General features: G+C 45.2%; 1 protein-coding gene across 1 annotated transcript; it reads right to left on the reverse strand.

The window, feature by feature from the left end:
- Nucleotides 1-1,724: 1,724 nt before the first annotated feature.
- LOC133345380 (SH3 domain-binding protein 4-like) lies at nucleotides 1,725-20,267 on the reverse strand. Its single transcript, XM_061556082.1, has 5 exons — nucleotides 20,038-20,267; nucleotides 12,193-12,345; nucleotides 8,451-11,245; nucleotides 7,970-8,155; nucleotides 1,725-7,131 (listed from the first exon to the last, which is right to left on the reverse strand). Exons 2-5 carry the CDS (start codon nucleotides 12,317-12,319, stop codon nucleotides 6,919-6,921), a joined length of 3,321 nt encoding a protein of 1,106 aa, XP_061412066.1. The 5' UTR covers nucleotides 12,320-12,345; nucleotides 20,038-20,267; the 3' UTR covers nucleotides 1,725-6,918.
- Between the last annotated feature and the right edge of the window lie 572 nt (nucleotides 20,268-20,839).

Raw genomic sequence — 20,839 nt, forward strand, 5'->3', positions numbered from 1 at the left:
CGCAGTTTAATGTGACGTCACATTTCTCACCCCCCCACCCTCGTCACACATCGTTACAAATGTCTGACCCCCCCCCCCCCCCAGGTACGTGACGTCATTTATGGACGGCCCCTATGTATAATGTATACATGTGTGTACACGGTGGGGAGTGGTGGTGTAGCGGTTTGCACACTCTTCGTTTGAACTCGGTGACATGATTTCGATTTCGAGCCATGATTAACATCAGCGGCAAGTTATCCGAATGGGTCCTGCCCTTTCGGCCACTCCATCGCCAGTGTGTTGAAGCATGGCCAAACAATCCCTTTCCCCAACACAGCAGGGGGAGGCCCTCATCCAACAGTGGATTGACAAAGGGCTGCAACATGATAGTGTTGTGTGTATATCTCGGTAAGTAGGAGCTAGATGTTAAGCTTTCGTGGCTGCAAGGATTCATACTCTTAGGTTTTTTCGGTAAAGTCACGTAGGAAAAAAAGATAATAACTAATAAAATAAAATAATAGTAAATGAAAATAACTACATTAAATCACGACACAAGTCTCCGTCTTCAGGTGGGAACGTCACAGCCAAATTTACTGTATCAAGTGGAACACTTGCCTTATAAGCGGATGGAGTTACTCAGTGCATCATCCTCCCCGTTCAGAATTGTTTTTCATATTTTGTGGGGGAGTAAAACGTTGTCATGTGTAGAATGTCTCTCACGCTGAGATTAAGGAAGTTATGTCACCCACTGGCTGGAAATGAGAAATTCCCCAGTTCGTGTGTTAGCAAGGCAAGGATGCAGCTTGACTTTGAACATACCGTAGGGTGTTCTCATTTTAAACTAAAGTCGTTAACAAGGCAAGGATGCAGCTTGACTTTGAACATACCGTAGGGTGTTCTCATTTTAAACTAAAGTCGTTAACAAGGCAAGGATGCAGCTTGACTTTGAACATACCGTACAGTGTTCTCATTTTAAACTAAAGTCGTTAACGACTGTCCCATCCTCGAGTTTTAGTTTGACGACTGAAATATGGCCGAGTGCATTCAACACATTGTCTACAATGTATGCAGCACTTCCAGAGCAGATTTAAGATAGAACCATAATTAGGTAACGTCATTGACAAGTGATTTACACAGCTATATGACGTGCACTTAACAGAACGTGGAGGCTTGAGATTGATTTGGATGGGTGCCGCCTCTGTTTCGAATCAGGCTGCAGTGGGCCACAGTGCAAACCTTTGAACCCAGAGCTGCTGCGGATGAAATTGCATTGACAAGCTACCCTTTGTATCCCTTCCTGACTAGCCCATCTCAGACTTTCTCCTTCAAGCGGAACCTGTCCAATGCTTGTCTCCTTGCAGTTGCAGCTTCAGTATCAGAGAAGGAAAATCCAAATGGGATATATCCAGTAAAACCTTGGATTGCGAGTTATTTGGTCTGCGAGTGTTTTGCAAGACGAGCAATTTTTTTTTATGAATATTAATTTGATAAACGAGCGAGGTCTTGCAATACGAGTAGTACGTGTATACGCTTTGTCTGCCGAGTGTCACGTGATCACAACTGATATACGAGTGCTTTGATATACGAGTGCTTTGGATTACAAACACGTTTCCGGAACGAATTATGCTCGCAATCCAAGGTTTTACTGTCATTGCATTGTCTTGGGTGCATGAGTAATGATACAGCTGGACAATATTCATGTTTTTACAGATGTATATACAGTATATAAAGAAGCAAACCTCGTAAAGATTTTTTGATGTTTATTTAAAATAACTAAGACAAAAAAAAACACAAAGAAACTTGATTCTCAGGTTTCCTACCATCGTTATGGCCAAGTTATAAAAAGAGACTTTATACAATGTGGAGTTATATAGCATATGGCTAATACAACAGTAGGGGTATAAATACATTTTCTATTGAAATACTACACTTAACATAGGACGTAATTAAGTGACTATCGAACTCTTTATCACCAAACACACCGCAGCAGAGGGGGCTCCTTCGTGAGTGTAGGAATCGTTCCATGGCGTGATCAAAACGTCGACTTCATCGAGATTCATCGGCCAAACACGAGACATGTTCCCACACAGCAACAGCAGAGCCCAACACGCACCTCGTCCTAGAATGCACCGCCGACACGTTCACAAAGCACTGCGGCGTGTAATGCGACTGCGGGGTGTAAGAGAACAACATCGCGTATTGAGCACGTGGACTTCGTCTGATCACAATACACGTGGAGCGTGAACCTAAAGCAACCGCAGCTCTTGTGCTGACCAGTGACGGGCGCTCATTCTTTATTATGGCAATGGGGGGGGGGGGGGGTCCCTATACTCAGCGTTCATGACTTTCAAATGTTAGCACAGTATTCAACCCCTACAGTCAGTAGGTCATTCAAATAGTAATGTTTGAAAAATAACCACAACATAATTTACTGTTATTTTATTTACTATATACAGAATATTAATTACAATCTCTTTAGTTACTGGAGTCAAAAGATGGATTCAATTTATTGATGGTGAATGTTTTGATACCGAAGATCAGCCAGCCTAAACACTTAGCCTTTCTCTGTGAGCAAAAGCTATCTCAGGCCTGTGTAAGACCTTGTTTCAGTAGCTTTCTCTGTCTCTCACCTGAAGACGGCCGCTTGTGTTGCGATCGAAACGTCGTGATCTATACATTTTCTATCTGGGTGACTTTACCGAAAGAACCAAAGTATATGGATTCGTAAGCTTCAAATCAAGATTAAAAAAACTATTGTTATTTAAATATATACTCCACCTGCATATGACATAAACAGTATTAACCTCAATTACTCTGTACAATTTAAGGTTTTTTTTCTGGTACAGAAACTAGGTTGCTTAAAAACAACATTTTCATTCAACAATTGTAAAAAAGAAAACAATGGCATTATAGGATTACAAATTGATGTACAATATTGTCACTCATGCGAGAATAAAAATATAACTATATTAACTAAGAAAATGCAGTCATGCAAATCTATAAAATGAGAAAAACTGAAAATAAATAGTCAAGAAATGTATAAATACACATTAAGCCATAGCAAACCGACTGCCTTTCCCCCTACAGAAGTGGGTGGGAGGGAAGGTTAGCCGATTGCACGAAGAGGATAATTATCCTTTCAACAGCAAGAACAGCTTACTGGGAATGTCCTGGGGCCACGAGGTACTTCAGCTACAGTTCTCCCCACTGTATTCTCACAGTCATATTAGCTACAGCCGTATTCTTTTGGCAGTCAGGCTGGATGGATCAGTTTTGAACATGTTTTCTGAGTGATTTGCCCGAGGCTCTGAGACGTAAATCGCAAGCCAGCTGACCCCACTTGTTTCTTAGGCCTCTGACGAGGAAGTTCACGTGAAACATCTGCGTTGTAATCCATCTTGCCGTTTTGAATGTGGCCTTCGCACTGCCTAGCGCAGGGGTCGGCAACTAAAATGACAAGAGCCATTTTTTAAATCCTTTATATTAAGTTCACTTGCTTGCCTGCTTGCGTGCTTGCTTATGACCGTGCAAATCTTTCGGTCATTTTTTAACCCACTGCCCGGGATCCAATCGAGCTGACATTTTGCACACAGACTCGTTGTGCGTGACAATTATTTTTTGTGAAAAAACATTTCCAAAATTTTACACTGTTTAGGGAATTTAAAAAAAAATTATTTCATTACCAATTGCTTAATGGTGGCAGACAATCATCTGACCTATAGGTGGCAGCCATCTCAAGCCAGAGGACGAGAGGACTCTAGCCGCCACGCATATAAAGGATTTATAGTGAAAAACTTTGTTTTTACGGGTTACATTTTTTCGAATTCAGTCAAAAACTCAATACAAGAGCCGCTAAAGCAAGTGAATACGAGACGCTGGGTTTGTAATAAATAATGTCGCAGTTTGCCGACACCTGGCCGAGGAGAATGAAGTTATCATGCCCCCAGAAATGGACTGCACAATGTTGTGGACTCAAGTTCATTTTTAGCAACCAACACTAATGCAGTGCGGCACTTGAATGTTCATCCTGTACCGCTGGTAGGTATTGGATAAAGGCTACATCTAAATATATACAGCAATGATGTTGACAAAAATTTAGCTTTCACTGCTGCAGACAGCAGGGACCAATATGTATTCAGCCAATTAGATAGGAATTACGCGTTTTCAGAAAATAGCAAAGCATTAGTACAGTCCCACTAAAGCCAACAGATACATTTCAGTGAAACAAGCGAGAGCAAATTGATACAACATACCCCGTGTGCTTGAAAATGTGAGATTAAAACAACTTGCTCCCTTTCTGACAATGCGTGTGCCTGGCTAATTGAACATGCGCACAATGAGAATGTAATTAAATTACGGTATTAAATAAAACATGAAACGATAATATACTGGAGTGTTGTGCTAAGTGATTGTTTTGTTTACATTTTCAAGACTTAAATGTCATACTATTGACAGCAAACTAAGTGAAAAAAGCGTAACTGTGTAAGAAACATGACCAATATTTAAATATTTACAAATTAATTTCAAATTGCCGTCATGTTTTCGTTACAAAACGTTTCACTTTAAATGTCACCATGGGCTGGGTAGAAATCCTTGAGGCTTTCTTTCACCCCTTTTGGGACACCACCGATATTTCACATCACAAAGGATAATAATAATAAGGCATGGAAACCAGAGCCTTATTATCTCAAACGTCTAAAATAGGTGACAAAGGTATTTTTCACGTGAGCTATTGCAATCCCACCAGCAGTAAGCAAGGCACACTTTCAGCCCATAATGACACAACTTGTTTTCCTCCTCCTAGAACAAATTCCAATTTGTTATACTCCCACGAGGTGACCTGCAAATAGTTGCACAAGCAGTAGTTCAAAGTCCACTAATTAATATACGTTGCCTGTACTGTACAGCAGCGGTCCCCAACCTTTTTGGCACCAGGGACCGGTTTTGTGGAAGGCAATTTTTCAGCGACGTTTGTTTTTTACTCATTTTGGCTAGGGGTTAGCTTGTGGGCTTACAAAAACTGTGACTGAGACAAGTGCACAGTGCGGGAAAGAGGCGCGGATGGAAGTGGTAAATAAAATAATGGGCTGGCAACACGTGCGGACTCACTGCTCATCTCCTGCTGTGCGGCCCGGTTCCTAACAGGCCATGGACCGGTATCGGTCCGCGGCCCGGGGGTTGGGGACCTCTGCTGTATCGTGTATCTCAAAAGCAGCCGAGCCACGCCTACACAATACTGCTATCAACCACTAGAGGGCCATAGTGGACAACATTGCCTGCCAATGGAACGATTGTCTCATGACTTGTGTGATGGAACTTTTAACGAGGCTAATATAATTACTGCCTCGGTCATTACAATTGGTAATGTGTTTATTTTAACCGAGCTATGCAAGGTTATTTTTCGGTTGTGCTGTATTGCTATCTGCTGTGTTTTCATGTTCTACGTGTCAAGCAACATGCAGTTCAATCCACTTTAACCTTGTTCAATTAAATCGGATTCTCTTTTTGGTCATAGGCAAGCTTTTGCACACCGATTTATAGGGTCGATATAACCCGATGACTTTAACATCAATAAGATAACATTACAATTGAATGTTGACTGACATTGAAGGTTTTTTTTTTTATCAGCAATCTTTCTACAGCCATACACTTTGTGTTAACATGAATGAAAGTGGGATTCTTTTTCACGTAAATACAAGATATGGCTTCATTCTTTAACTACAAAAGATAAAAAAGCATCTTAAAAAATAAAGATAGGAAAAAATATCCTATTACACCAGTTATACTCTTTTTACAGATTAGTTAGGTTTATGCTTTAAATAAAGTATTAATATGGCTGTGATGATAAGCAAACTGCTCACTTTAAAAAAAAACAGATTTATTTACATTCCCTGTTCCAAAACAGTTCACATCTCCCGCCATGCAGGCGAACGGAATGTGATCTGCAGACAAGTTGTGTCTGGTCAACATTGGGAGCAGCATGGGCAGTGCTTATCGCAAAATCTCAAGAAAGTTTCCGGGCAGGCCTGTACTTAAGTGTAATCTTCATTTTTTGTTGATGTGATAATTTTCCTTCTATTTATTTGATCTTGATTTGAAGCTTTCGTGACTGCAGGAATCCATACTCTGTTTCTTTCGGTAAAGTCACGTAGGTAGAAATAAAATAAAACTAAATAAAACATTTCTACCTACGTGACTTTACCGAAAGAACCAAAGAGTATCTATTACTTTGCTTTAAATCAAATGTAGAAGAACAGTGTGCAACTTCCTATTTTCTGCTAACACGCCATGACTATGCCTTTTGCTTAACTTTTTAATCTTGGCCCATCCTGGTTAGTTAAGCACAATTCTGCAATGTGATAGAACAAAGCAAACGAAGATGGCACTACAAGTCGTTTATAATAATTATGCACCATCCAGGTGAACTGTGGAAGCTATAAAGTAAATAAATAAAGCATACAAATAAAACTTAGACAACTGTGTTGGCAGCAGTGTACAAGCACAGACTGAACACACCTCATCATTGCCATTGTCATCTCTGCCTTTTAACTGAAATATATACTAACATTTTAGGAAATGGTTCCTCTTCTGGCCATTGCCTTAAACGGTGGCTTAATTCTCAACGTTATTGCCTAAAACACTGGCTTACAGTTTTCTATTTGTCGGCAGAATTAAAGGTAAATGTGGCGAACTTTTTCCAGTCTGTAAATTCGCAGGAAAGGGGGTTCTCATTTCAACGCCAAAACTAAACGGCATTGAATCCATCAATCGACTTTGCAGATCAATGTATCCTTGCAGTGTTTAGCATGGCCGGACTAGCCACGGTTGGCTATGTACGCCGCGAAATAAGTTCAACATATATACATTCAAAGCCTGAACAGGTTTCAACTTCACTCAGTTTCATCAGCAGTGCAAGGCCCGATGACAAAGAGGAGCAGGTCACCCATCGGCGACTGGGAAGGCGTGCGCTCGTAGCGTGTCCAGGCCGTGCGCAAGCAGCAGGACGCCGGTGAGGGCGCGGTCCCCGCGCGCCGCCCCGCTGCCACGCGTGCGGTCAAGCGCGGTGTGCATCTCCTGCAGTGTGTCCCAGTAGCCCTCGCGCGATGACCCGCTCCACGTCACCAGAAAGTCGAACGCCGGCTTCCACACCGTCTGCGCACGATGGACAGGGCGGAGAAACAGATACACCGATTAGTGTTTTTTGAAGAGACTTTCGTAAGGTGCGGCCAGAAGGTTGAGATGGGGGGGGGGTCTCATAATCGGCATGTCAGTGCAGAGGAGCTTGCTGGTTTATTGCCATCATGACGAACACTCTTTGCAGCATGTGCAAGGGTGCGCCCAACAAATGGGGATGGATGGGCTAAAGTGACTTTGGTTGTGTGTTTTTTTATGTCACCACCTCGGTGCGAGAATGATTGTTTACTCATATTATAGTTTGAAGCCGACAGCACAAACTGCATAAAAGTGCACAATAATATTCTCATAACACAGAATAGAAATTCACATTGCAATTATTACGTGCATTTGTGAATCGGTTAACCTAGCATTGACCTTTAATATTGAAACACATGAACAGTCAGTGAAACAAAAGGTCTCATTTGCAAGAGAGGCTTGTGGTACATTTACTCGATACACAAACTAGAAATATACTTGCACAACTCCTACGCTAACACAAGTACCAACTGGAGAAAGCTACCTCAGAGAGAACGATTTGGTCAAAACCAGGACCAGTGGAAACTCTACAGCACATAGATGCTGTATATCATTGTTCTTCATTGCAAGACCCAAAGAGCACTGGCAGCCCCTGGTGGCCTGTAGTGCGGCCCCTGATGTGCGCCCCCCGACAATACACACATGTCAAAACACCCCCATAGTGCTGTCAAACCCAATGGTTTCAAATGTGCGGTGGCCCTCGCACGGATGTTTTATTGGCGAAAGTGGCCGCCCCTCTGTAAATTAATGAAAAACACTGCTGTACATGGAGGCTGACCTCAGGCAGGAGGACCCCGTCCTGGCAGTGTGGGGCTTCGTAGGCCTCGGCCTGCTGCCGTGTGACATTGGCCAAGTGGGCGGCAAGCTCGCGCCACCGGGCGCCCAGGTCCACGGATACCGTGAGCAGCACGCAGTCGAGCAGCACGCGCACCACCACGGCATGTTGGTCCAGGCGCAGCAGGGCCTGGGGAACGGCAAGCACATCGGCCATTGCATTAAGAAAAAGGTCCGTGGGTGAGCTGTTAATGATCGGCCACGTTAACTCAATTGTGTTCGCCTTGATACGAAGTGGTTCGTGGGTCATCATTCCTCATAATTGTATGAAGTACCATAGAGCGAGCAGCATGGTGCCTTTCAGGTGGCAGTAAACAAGTAAGTTGTTTGTCGAGTTTGAGTGTTAATGTCTCGTATGCATAGGTTTTCTCCGCGAACCTCAGATTCACCATGCTTGCGTAAAGAAAATGCAAGGCCATACTCACAGAAAACAGCTCCTTCAAGAAGCACCTCCTCTTCCCGTCACCACCTGCGCAGTCACCCTTGAGCTTCTCCAGGACGGCAGACACTCGGTCCACATCCTCCTCCACAAAGCTCTCCTCCATCTCCTCCTCGCGGTAGCCCAGCACCCGGGCTAACGGCCGCCAGTCAGCCAGCCCCTCTGCCACCTTCGTGGACACCGTGGACCAGCTGAAGTTGAGGGAGTGGCAGGGGCGTAGCAGGAGCTCGAGGAGGGTGCCGGTGTTCACGTGCGGGACTTCCGATGGAGCCACCTGCTCGTTGTCTGGAAGCAGCTTCAAGTTTTTGCAGTGCACCAGCCCTACGCAGCCGTTCGTGTAGCCCACGTACCACTCCTTGGTCTTTGCATGGCCTCTGGCCCGGATCTTCTCCTTGCTCAACAGCCCAATGGTGGCTCCTTTCCTGTACTCCAAAAAGTACATGAACTTGGTCTGGCGCACGATTGTCTTCAGGGCTGTGGCACACATAGGCATCGTGAAGTCATGCTCTCGAAAGGTGGCTGCCTCAGCAGACCGATGTGCGAGCACCGTGAACGAGGGTGGCGCCGAGGAGATGGAGGAGAGCAAGGACCTGCCGAGCTCCTTGCGTTTGACAAAGCGCCGCGGTGCGGGCACCTTGCCAGGCGCTGTAGCTGGTGGAGTCGTCACGCTGAACTGAGTAAGCAGCTCCTGGGCGTCGGTGTGCAGCTGCGCCCGCAGTGCAAACGCGGCGAGGCCTACCGACGAGTCGTGATATGAAAGCTGGAATGCCATGCGGCACACGCGGCCCAGGCGCAGCTGAAAACCCCGCACGGTGCAGCAGCTCTTGGCGGATCCCGATTTGGAGCCAGTGACCTGCACATTTTGCTCGCTGGAAAACAGCGACACGTCCACGTTCTGTGGCCTGTTCAAGATGAATTCGTGCTTCCCCCAAAGAGTCAGCCCAATTGGCTGCTGGTGGCTTTTCTTTCCCACTTTGCCTTCCCAGTTGGTGTCTGTTGAAGGCAGAGTAGATGGAGCCTCGAAGTGACCAAACAGTGCAAGCACTAGAGTGAAGGTCGGGTGCAGGTGCTTTGGCCCGTAGACTGCCAGTGTCATCTGTCTTCGAATGAAATCCCATATTGTTTTTCCTGTGTGGGAACTTCGGCTGCCGCTTGCATTCTGTGCCATCTGTGAAACAACCTGCTGCTCTCTTGACGAGGTTTCAGATACTGCACGTGGTTGGCTAACCAGGGCCTCTTTGATGCTCTCCGCATCTTGCAGGGCATCCCACGGAAGTGAACTACCATTGCTCTTCAACTGGGCCACTGCGACCACATAGATACAATGCCTTTTATTGTCCAGTTGAACATGAATGATGTCTCCATGGACATAGGATTCGGGCAGGAGGGCGTAGGGGCCCTCGGGATTTTCTGCACCCAGGCACACAATTTCAGCGCACTTCTGGCTCAGCGGATCCTCTTTCACGTGAGCCGCCACCCTCATTTCCAGCATCAGTGGGTTCAGCACTGGGTGGCCAACAAGACGCACCTCTACCACGGGGCTGACGGCCGTCATCATGTCTCCGCTCAGCTTGATTGGCGGGTCAAGCAGGGCCCTGAGTCTGACCTCCCTGGTGACGCCGGCACCATTGTCGTCGTCCAGACAAGAGGTCGTCGGCAGAGGCGCCGCGTGGAGCTTCACGGACGTCTCGGGTACCTGCACGGAGCCCCCCGAGCTTTCCAGCCGGAACACAGCCTGGGTCTGGAGAGGCTGTGTTTGGCCCCAGCCGGGGTTGCGGCACAGGGCACCCAGGTTGTGGCACGACCGCGTCATCTGACGCTGCTGCAGCCAGGCCGTCCGGTAGGCCTCTCGGTCGTGGAGTGAACCATAGTCCTGAGTGAGGGGTTTGCCCAGTGGGTCCAGGAAGTCCATCGTGTCCTGCCCCGCTTGCGTGGCTTGCATGGCACTCAGCTCCGAAAGGCTGTGCGACCTCTGTTTGTTGTTCCTCCCACTATCGTGTCTGCTGGGCTTTTGGCCATTGCCAGATCGCATCTGCCGGCTCAGAAGTTTTTCCATGTTCAAGTCCATACACACCAAGGCATCAGAGTTGTCCACTGCAAAGACGTCGTTGGAACTGTAAACGCCGCTTGACGCGATGTTATTTTGCGGTTCAGAGTCTGCACTCACGACACCGTTCCTCAGAACCATTTTGGAATCGAAGTCAAACAACAGTTTTTCGGCAGACGTATTTTCAGCTTTGTGGAAACTGTTTGAAGGACTTGGAGTCATAATATCATTCAGAAATGGGTTCGAAATGTAAGCGCTCTGCAGAAACGGGTTGTTCCCCATCTTGCGCTCCAGCAGTAGGTCACCCGTACTGGCGCAGGAGTGGCGGTCCCCGGCGTCGCCGTTCGCGAGCATCGGCCGCTCTGCCGGCGAAACTTCCGTCAGCGCGACGGCGCCTTCTGCGCGGCCGGGCGTCTCTGCAAGAGGCCGCCCCTCACCAGAGGACCCATCCGTCTCGCTCTCCACGCTGTCCCCCTCGCCGGAGTCCACCATGCCACTGTCTGCGAGCGCACGACGCAGGGGCGCCGCCCCGTCGAGCGGGCGCACGTGGGACGCTGGGATGAAGCCGGCAGAGCGGTGATTGCGTGCGTACCACCACTCGGGTCCCGCAGTGTCGAGCACGGAGAGGCGGTCGCCTCGTTGCATGGACAGCGCGGGGAAGACGGCCGGCGAGAAGTCACGCACGGCCACCACCTCGCACACCGAGCTCTTGGCGAAGGGCGATGACGCGTTCGCTGCGCGGGAAACACGCGAGGGTCGCTCCGTCATACGATGGTCTTTACAGTGAAGGGGCGTCCCCCTGAGCTGTGAACCGTATTTTCTGCATCATCCGGCACTTTACATCAAGGCAACTTCAATATATGCCTGTATGGCTTTGATGATTTGGTTCAGTTTCCTGATTACATAATGAACATTCTCCCCTTACATTGACCATGGTTATCTTAATACAACACCCGTGACAATATTAATATACTGTACAAAACATTTATAACAGGCAACCTCAAATATATTCGCAGATTTCCATTTGAAAAAAGTCATCATTTTTGCAAAGCATAATTCAGTTTAAAACCACTGCCAGTTTTTTTTTAAATACAAGGGAAAATTATATTCTACAAGAGACATTAAATGTCTTCATCATGTCTTCACCATCATCAGCAGCCATGATCTAATTATATGTTAGCAGTAAAATTATAGGAAAACTGCTCACAGTAACAACAAATATATTTGTATTTGAGAATGAGCCCAAAATACGGCACATGAGTAATATGGTGCATCGGATTATGACGAGGACTACAGAGATATTATTTAATTTGGCAACCGGACAGCTTGGTGCTCACACTTGCCACTATACCCATTTCACACGTGGCCGACGAGCCAAATCCCACAGACGCTTGGCGATTTCTGCAACGAATTACCAAGGCATGCTGGAAAGTGTAAATGTGTAAAACTCTTTGGCAACGTTTGTAGGAGCATGTCATTGCAAGTTTTAAAAGAAAAATCGCAATAGTCAAGCGGACAGAGCTTGGGGACGTATTTAAGAGAGTTGCCTATTGCTATCAGGAGATCGAATCGGAAATGGTGACCCCTGGATCGCAGCTCAAGTGGTGCGAACCAACTATTCCACGGTCACATCCCATGATCGGCCACCTTAGCGGAAACAATGTCGCGAGCGCTGCCCTACCGGGTATGCTGTCGGAGAGTCGTTTTGAGGAAAATTCGTCGTCGGCGTCAAAGTCGATGAGGTCGCCCTCCGAGTGACTGCGGGACATGTCGGCCGCCTGCACGGCACGGATCCTCTGGGCCGCCATCCTGCATCAGCCCGATGCCCTGTGGCCTGCAACGCCCATGCCGACACATACGCACGCAATCAGCCTCGTCGAGTAACTAAATAAAAAATATATATGAAGCGGGCTGGAGGCCATTTTGTATCAAAGTCACGAGTTTTTTTTACTATCTTTGGTACACTTTAATAATGTAAGGGTTAAACAGGTGTGTGTGCGTGTGTAGAGGGGTACAGAAGTGCCCTTGGCACAGTGCACGATAAACCCAGCATCCTCTACAGTGTCTGAATACTGGTTATGGCTAACATTAGTGGAAAGTAGTGTCTTCACCTGGCTTGAGCCTCCCCCCTCAGTCCTTAAAATCTGTAGCTGGTGTGGTGTGTAAACATAATCAATGGGCTTGGTATTTGCCACACCACCTCTTCGTGAGTTGTGCTGGCCTTCTAACAGTGTGTGTGCAAACTCAAATACCTTGTCCCAATAATTTGTATACACCTTCGAGGCCAGGTGTCGGTAACGAAAATAACAATAGCCATTTTTTTTCAAATTCGGTAAAAAAAACAATATTTCAATAGCCGCAATGCATGTGAATACGAAACGGTGGTCCTTAATACATAACATCACGAAGCAGTCCTTAAAGAGTCGCATGCGGCGCCAGAGCCGCAAGTTGCCAGCCTCTATAATCTAGGGGGATCTTTGTGTTTAGGCGGATGTGTAGTGGTTTGTATGCTGCGCCATGTAGGATTCCAGAAAAGGGTTTTTTTTCCTGTTATGAACATGTGCAATTTCACTGGAAAGTGCTATCTGAACCTGTCCTGGATCTCCATTTCACCAACTCGTATATACAAGATTAAATGAGTTTGTGATGCGCGCGCACATGCAAGGTAACAACCACATTCGAAGTAACGCTTACATTTCCTGAACGAAAGCTTCTATGAGATAGCCTCTACCGTTGCAGCTGTTAAATCTACACACTACATCTTGCACTAAATCAAGAGTGCGGTGAGCGCCTTCCAGTCACACGGTTAAAATGGGGGGGGGGGGGGGGGCCCTTTCTGCATGGCTGGTAGCTTATTGAAAGAAATAACACACATCGTGGGCAATTTGGCTTCTCCGTTGGACAAGCCCGGACTTGTGATAAGAGCCCAGTGGGCCCTGCAATCGCATCGTTCTCGCACGGCAGAAAGGGCACTTTAGCACTTCCCCCCCAGACACTTTCCCACAGCCAGTTTAATTGGCCTGTGCCTTAGCCAGGGACACTGAAGAGGCTCCCTCGAATTTATTCTGAGTACATGAGTGGGGGGGGGGGGGGAAGTATGATCCTGTAGATTATCCTGTAGTATTGGCTGGAGTACAAATATTTATATTTAACAATTACAGTAAGACAGTAGCCTCGCATGCAAACTGCATTGTGCATGGCACTAGAGGACATGCTAATGCTGGATAAATATTTAGTTAAAAGGATGTTGGGATTATTATTTTTGTTATTGAAACTCAAACAAGGGCACATTGAAAAAACGTCAACAACCATACTACAGTACTTATATATTAATGAAAAATATAATTTACATAATGAAATCCATGCCATCTATGTTCGTTAAACTAAAGTAAACTCAGCAATGCTGACATGTAGTTTAATCATACCGTATAATTTTCGACTTAAAGAAACAGGATGTATATATTACTGTACAGTAGTGTTCAGAAATACATGTACGTCTCGCCAAGCATGTATTATACTGTACACTATAATTCACGGGCAAACTCTGTCTTTATTGTTACAGAGACATCGCCAAGACGATGCGTTTCAACTGTTGCCAGGGGATGGGAATGTGGCCCATATATATAGCCTATATATATAAAAGGGAAATTTGTAAATGTGTGTATCTGTTCGAAATGTTTAGCATACTTCCCGACATGCAACAAAGTTGAAATTTGGCATGTGGGTAGCTTCCAGACTGTACACAATGCAAAAAGCATAAAAATAGACTTTTGTATTTTGGGGGTGCAATAATGGATATATTTTGCACGGCAAGTGAGCGGTGACGTTACACCTGTAATGTCACCCGCATGCGGCAGCGTCACGCAGTGTGCCTACTGACGTCACCCCCCCCCCCCACCCTCCGCGTAGTAGGCCGTGTATTAATCCAAGACAATAATCCAAGTCCCGGGCGAAGCCGGGTAGTAAATATAGTCTCTACATATGTAAAGAAGAGCCGACACAAGATTGCAGGGGTCTCGTCCTTTAATCCTTTTCTCCCATCCACACCTGTCCCCAGCCGTCCCAATATCGTTCCCGCCAAAGGCCCCCTCTTCCCGCCCGTTCTCTCCTTATATCTCCTCGATCACCCCTCCCACTAACCCGCCTATTGGTGGGAATCCTTCCGCTGACACCCCTACACATATATAGTATTGTATACTGCTACAATGGCTGCCATAGGACGTCTGCGAATAAAAGAGCTTCATAGCTCATCGGATTTCAAGTCGAAAGATTCTGACAGCGATGTAGAATTCCCTTCACTGGCTCGGCAACATCAAACAGAAATGCACAATGCTACAATGTGAGCACCACAGTTCTGAATAACAAGTAGGTTTTTATTAAATCTTTCTTCGATGTGGCGGTACCCCGGGGTAGCAAATAATACAAAATGGGCCGTGGCAAATTAAATACTTTATTTCTGGGACACTATTTTTTCCAGGGGTTTTACTTAACTCCGCGACTGGAGTTCCAATCAATCCGAAATCGGTGCTACACCAAGATGTCGAAACGCAGCGAGGACGATTTCTCTGAAATCCTGAACGCACCGTGGTGGTACATCGTGTACAGCTGGACGAAATGAGTCGATTGCCGCATCGCCGACCATCAACAGACTAAAAATGACTGCCTCACGGACATTACGCGAGAGCCGGGGTACAGCCATAAGGTTCATATGTCTGTGTGTAAATATGATTTTATAAAATGTCTATACGTTTACCTGTTTTTTTTCTCTCTCAAACACCACCATGCTAGTATATAGGTTACGCAACACTGCGAGGTGGTAAACCACAAAACCCATTGCAAGTCCCCTGGCCATAAAAACCACGAGACTGCCTGCGCAATGTTAAACATTGTTGAGAAGCTTACAAATGATCCGGGAGGAGGTGGGAGGACCTTAATAATAGCGCCAAGCAACATCGACCATTGCAGACCGCTTGGCGTCAAGCGGGCCAAGTTGCGACCTTTCTGCCAACAATAACGCTGCATTCTTTCTTTGGGTAATGGGAATGGAATGTGTAGGTCGACGTTAAACCCAAGCCGCCACTGCCATCGCAAAGTGACACCACCTCGTGGTGCTGCTGACTTGGCTGACAGCAGGAGCAAGGATGACTGCAGCCATCACCCACAAGCCCACAAGACGTCAACAGAGCTGTGGAGGAATCCCATCTCAAAAGTTTTCACCAATAACACTTTTAAGGTTCATAGGGGCTGTGTGTTTTATTTTCTCAATACGGCTGGTTGAGCAAGAGTATACCTTGCTTTATTAAAATTTATATAACATGCAAATTGTATATGCATATTTTGTTTCCATTACACTGAACTGTATTTTTTTGCACAGTATAACATATGCTAATATAGTTGTATACAGTATGTATAAAGTAGAACTCCTACCTGTAAGGCATGCAGCAAAGCGGATAACCAAAAAGGCACTTTCTTTTCCTTGTTTTTCCCATTTTCCATGAAAAACCCATTGTACAGTATCTAAAAGCCCTAAACCTTAACATCAATCATTACAGGATATGGAATTATCACGTGACTTTTTTTATTTTGTAAATCAGAATGCGAAGAGCCCTCTGTTAGAGGTTTCATATTTTGAAACACCATCTCCGTCCGTGGTCACCCCGTTGTCCATAAATTCTCAGATAACAGGATGAATCAAAGTTCCACTGCACCCCACGGATACCAGGATTCATGGGCACGAGGGCTGGTACATATCGGGACTTTCACCAACCTACTATAATAACACTGGCCGTGTACGAAAACAGTGCGGGGAGTGTACATATGCAGTTTTACAAAGAGGCACGCATTCCGTAATGTATAATGTCCACAGCACGTGTGCTTTTGTGCTACATAGTACAAAAAAAGAATCGCCATTGTTGAGATTGAAAGCAAACTGGAGCCGAGGGTTGCCTAATGTGTATAATGTGTACACTGGACCCAAGAACCAGTTTGGCATCATTTGAGGAACATTCTTTTGTCATCGCCATCATCATCATCCATGAAGCTGACATTTTAGATGCACTTAATATGTATTATGTTTGTAGAACTGTTTTACGTACGCAGCCAACCGTGTTAATCAGAGGGAAGCCCACATCAAGGTTGGTATTAGTCATTGTATCTGGTAGTCTACACGTGTCCTGCTTTCTGCATAATGTACTCACTCTATCGTCATACCAATAACCATATACGTAAAACGCATTCCTGTTATACAGGTTGGCCAGTAGATGCAAGGGGTGTACGTCACATATCCAACTTTGTGAAAGATAAACAAGTATAATTGAAGTTGCATGCACTTAGTAAGTTCATGAAAACAAAATCTGTTGATGGTACAATTCCAGTACTAAATGAGACTGAGAATTGTCCTATCAGGCACGTCCACAACCGTAATACATACGTACTAAAATATGCATTCATTTTAGTGGTTCCAGCTGGGTCTGACATTGTGAGAGGAAAGCCTTGCCTTGTGTAACCCATAATTATGAAAATAAAAGTCTCATCGCTCTAGATTATGGTGATACACAACACCACACAACTAGTGTGACATGTTTCCCCCCCCCCCCCCCCACTGTATTCAACGTAATTTTGAAACTGTTGCAAATACAGTACAGAGCACAGGATCATCCTTAAAAAAATAGTAATGTGTACCATAGTGCGTACACACACATAAAGCAACTTCAAGTTGCCAATTTGTAAAGAAAGCACGTATATTACAATCCAGTATTTCTTTGTAACAGTTCCAAAATGTGTTGTAGGTCCGTATATTACTTTCAGTTCTACATATGCAAGTAGTTTAAAATTGTTTTAAAATACAGTACATTACATTCCTGGATACTATTTTCTGGTACCTTAGTAAATCACACTTCACAGGCCACTACAGATCGGACTAAGCCAGGCTTATGTGAAAGGGGGGGGGGGGGGGCACAGGGGACATTCCACATTTTGGTAGGGCTCATTAAGCTTGTAATCTCGCCCATAACCATGTATGGTTCACCCCAGCTTAATTCCCAAGGTTCGCTCACAGAGTAAGGTCCCAGCCAATGGTATGCAGGGCACCCTGGTGATCAAACGTTACTGCTGTGGCAACTGATATCCTATTGGCTGAAGTTTAGTGTGTGGAGTGAAAACTTCAAAGGATGATCTCCAGTAAAGATTTAGAGCTGGAATGTCCGCTCTATAAATTACAGAGAACACATCCAACACCGAACAGAGGTCATTTTTTAAAAAATCAATGACATCACTTCCTCCATTCAATTACTATCTTTTCATCTCTTCCAAGAATGAGTTAAGAGATTATCATTATGCCACCGCCTGTCTCGAAAATGCTACAAGTAACAGTTGTGTCTAGTGTCTCATCAACCCTGCTATTTTTGACACACCATTTCGTCGCAAATAAAACCCTGGGGAACTTTCTCATCTCGGATGAATTTATGGACTTTTTCACATTTCTGTTTTCATCTATTCCATGGAACTAGGCAACACATGTATGTTGTGCATAGTTTTGTTCTAAACACTGAGATGGAGTGCATGGGTCTGTAGCTAAAGCCCTCCAGAAATGATTTGCACAAGTCAACAAGGAATTCCTTGGCTATACTTGACAACATTATGGCATAAGCAATGTAAATGTGTTTGGCAGGTTTAAATATGGATATTCGCAACTTGAATTAAATTAGCTACGCCAATTTGATAACATTTTGCAACTCATTACAGACCCCCCCAACCATCCAAACCTTCCCTATTCCTGTTTACCAGGCAGTTCCACTCAATGTGTTTAAGTAGCGATACACAAAGCAAACACCAACACATAATCATTGAAAACATTTTACACAAGGCCATTCACACGGCTGAAACGTATGTAATGATAGCAGTGTGCGATCATAACGCGTCACTAGCATGGTAAACTAAACATTCTTACGCGATGTACCAAGTAAACGTTTTCACACTTGTATTAGCATCCTCCCGCTAACAACACTTACGTCTAACATCCAATGAACACTGCAGCTGTTGGCCAGAAGCATGAGAGAAGAGTCAGTGGGTTCCCAGAGAGGTATGAGAGTCCTCCCGTGTGGTTTTCGTGTTGCCACATCTCGAAAGCCCCATCACTCCGCATGCCCGTGATGTCACGGGGACATTTAACGGACTCGGACGTTGGTAGATTTTTAAATACTGCAAAGTAACTGTGAAATCTCACGGCTGTTCTGAATAAAAGCACCGCAAATGTCAAAAAGGAGTGATGCCGAGTGCATTTCAAGTCACTTGAACGGTGGCTTAAGATTTAGTTTGCGTCACATTTCAGTTCGTAGCATTTTTCAAATTTACTGTGTGGGTTTGTCCATCTTTGAGTCCAATGTTCACATTTCATCGGCTAGAATTCCAACCACCTTGTGAATACGTCGGCAGGTACATTGCCAAGTAAAGATACTATCACACAGTGCCTTGCAGGAACCTCTTTTGAACAATGTAACCAGCCTACACCTCGTACGTCCAAGAAAGGTGTCCCAAATCAAATAAAAACTGTATCCTTCAAAATAAGTGTCAAGTTTGCGTAATGTTTACTTGAGGTTGTGTGTAGGTTGAGAAGGCTGCACTAGTTTATTGTTAGTGTACAGTACTGTGATGTGATATGAGACTAAACTAAGGTACGTAAGGCTGGCTCTCAAACTATCCCAATGCATGGCCCTTGTTATAGTAAGGGGCAGGTTTGGGATTCATTTGGGGCAGGATTATGAGTATATTAATTCATGTGATAGGGGAAACATTGGCCTCTGATAATGAATATCTGAAGAATAAAGTAGGTGACTGTTAAAGCACTTCTGCCACTGAATCTCGACCGAAACATGTAAGGCATGTACGTGAACGAAACGTTTAATTCTCAACGCATCTGGATAAAAACAACAATTGTTTTTTTTACTTAAACTTTAAATAATATCTAAGCAGGATGTATATACGTGATACGCATTTCATTGACTCGAGGAATTCCAGCTTCTCATCATCACCTGCTAATAATTAAACACATCCGACAACAAGCACGGTCTGAAAACAACATTGAGCACACCAGCAAGGACACCTGCAGTAGAGGCCTCCTCCATTGTTGTCACAATACAAACAAGAAGGCAACTGTACACGCGTAGACTTACACGCATAACTAACCCCAGTGACCAACGATTCACTTTATTAACATGCCCAAAAAAGCCACCAACGTTATTCACCACCACCACCACCACCCACTCTACGTACAAAATCCCCAATTGACTTGATCCGTAGCCTACGAAAGCCACGGATGATCCGCACGTCAACTCAATTAAATTCTAGATTTGAAGCTTTCGTGACTGCAATGATTCATATTCTTAGGTTTTTTTCCGGTAAAGTCACGTAGGTAAATAAAAACATTTAAAATAAAATAAAACATTAAAAAGTAAAATTAAATTAAAAAAACTCAATTAAAACCCACTCGGAGTCACCCCCAGCCACCCTACATGTGCTCGCCACTCACCCAAACTCGTAACCCGGTACTTCGATGTCGCTCAGCTCCGCCGCCAGTGCCGTGAACTTTTGGGGGTTTCTATGCCTGGAACTTTGTTTGTGATCGTCTGTGCCAGGTTCGTGGCCGATCACTCCTTCTCGTTCTCTTCCCGATCCCACCGGCACTGCCCAGCGCCGCCAACTCATTGACGCCTGCCGCTGCTGCCTGCTGCCTTGCCTGTGTGGAGTGGTCTGTCTGTCTGTTGTGTGTGTTGTGCGCTGGTGGTTGGGGTAGGGGTTGCGTGGGGTTGGGTTTTAGGGGCGGAGAGAGAGAGGCTTGCGTGGGTGTGTGACCGTGGTCAGAACGTACTGGGTTGCCAAAGAGGTGGAATGCACGATAATTCCCCCCCCCCCCACACACACACACCCCTATTGCCCTTTACCAGAAACTCGGCTAGCTAGCAGCAAGCAGCACATACATACAAAAAGCCCTAACCACATTTGTCAATAACACCGTGGCCTTAAAAGGAGATATCTATAATAGTTTTGGGACATGGCTCTTCTTCATAGCATATATAGATGCAGTGCCATTAGAGACATTCAAGATTCTCAACTGTATCACACACAAATTCATAAAGTCTAATGTACTGTAGATGTACATTTACCCATTGAGTGCATTTCTGGCTAAAAAGTTTCTATACCACGGCCAGCATTGACAGACAACCATCCACCACGTGCAGTGGCGTTTTTTTTCTCCTACGAATTGTTTTGAAGGCATAATTTTAACCCCGGAAGCCTAGCCTTGATTTACAAAGACAATCTTAATACGAATA

This window comes from Lethenteron reissneri, chromosome 21 (assembly GCF_015708825.2).
Source record: "Lethenteron reissneri isolate LAM-NWPU_2019-01 chromosome 21, ASM1570882v1, whole genome shotgun sequence".
NCBI lineage: Eukaryota > Metazoa > Chordata > Hyperoartia > Petromyzontiformes > Petromyzontidae > Lethenteron > Lethenteron reissneri.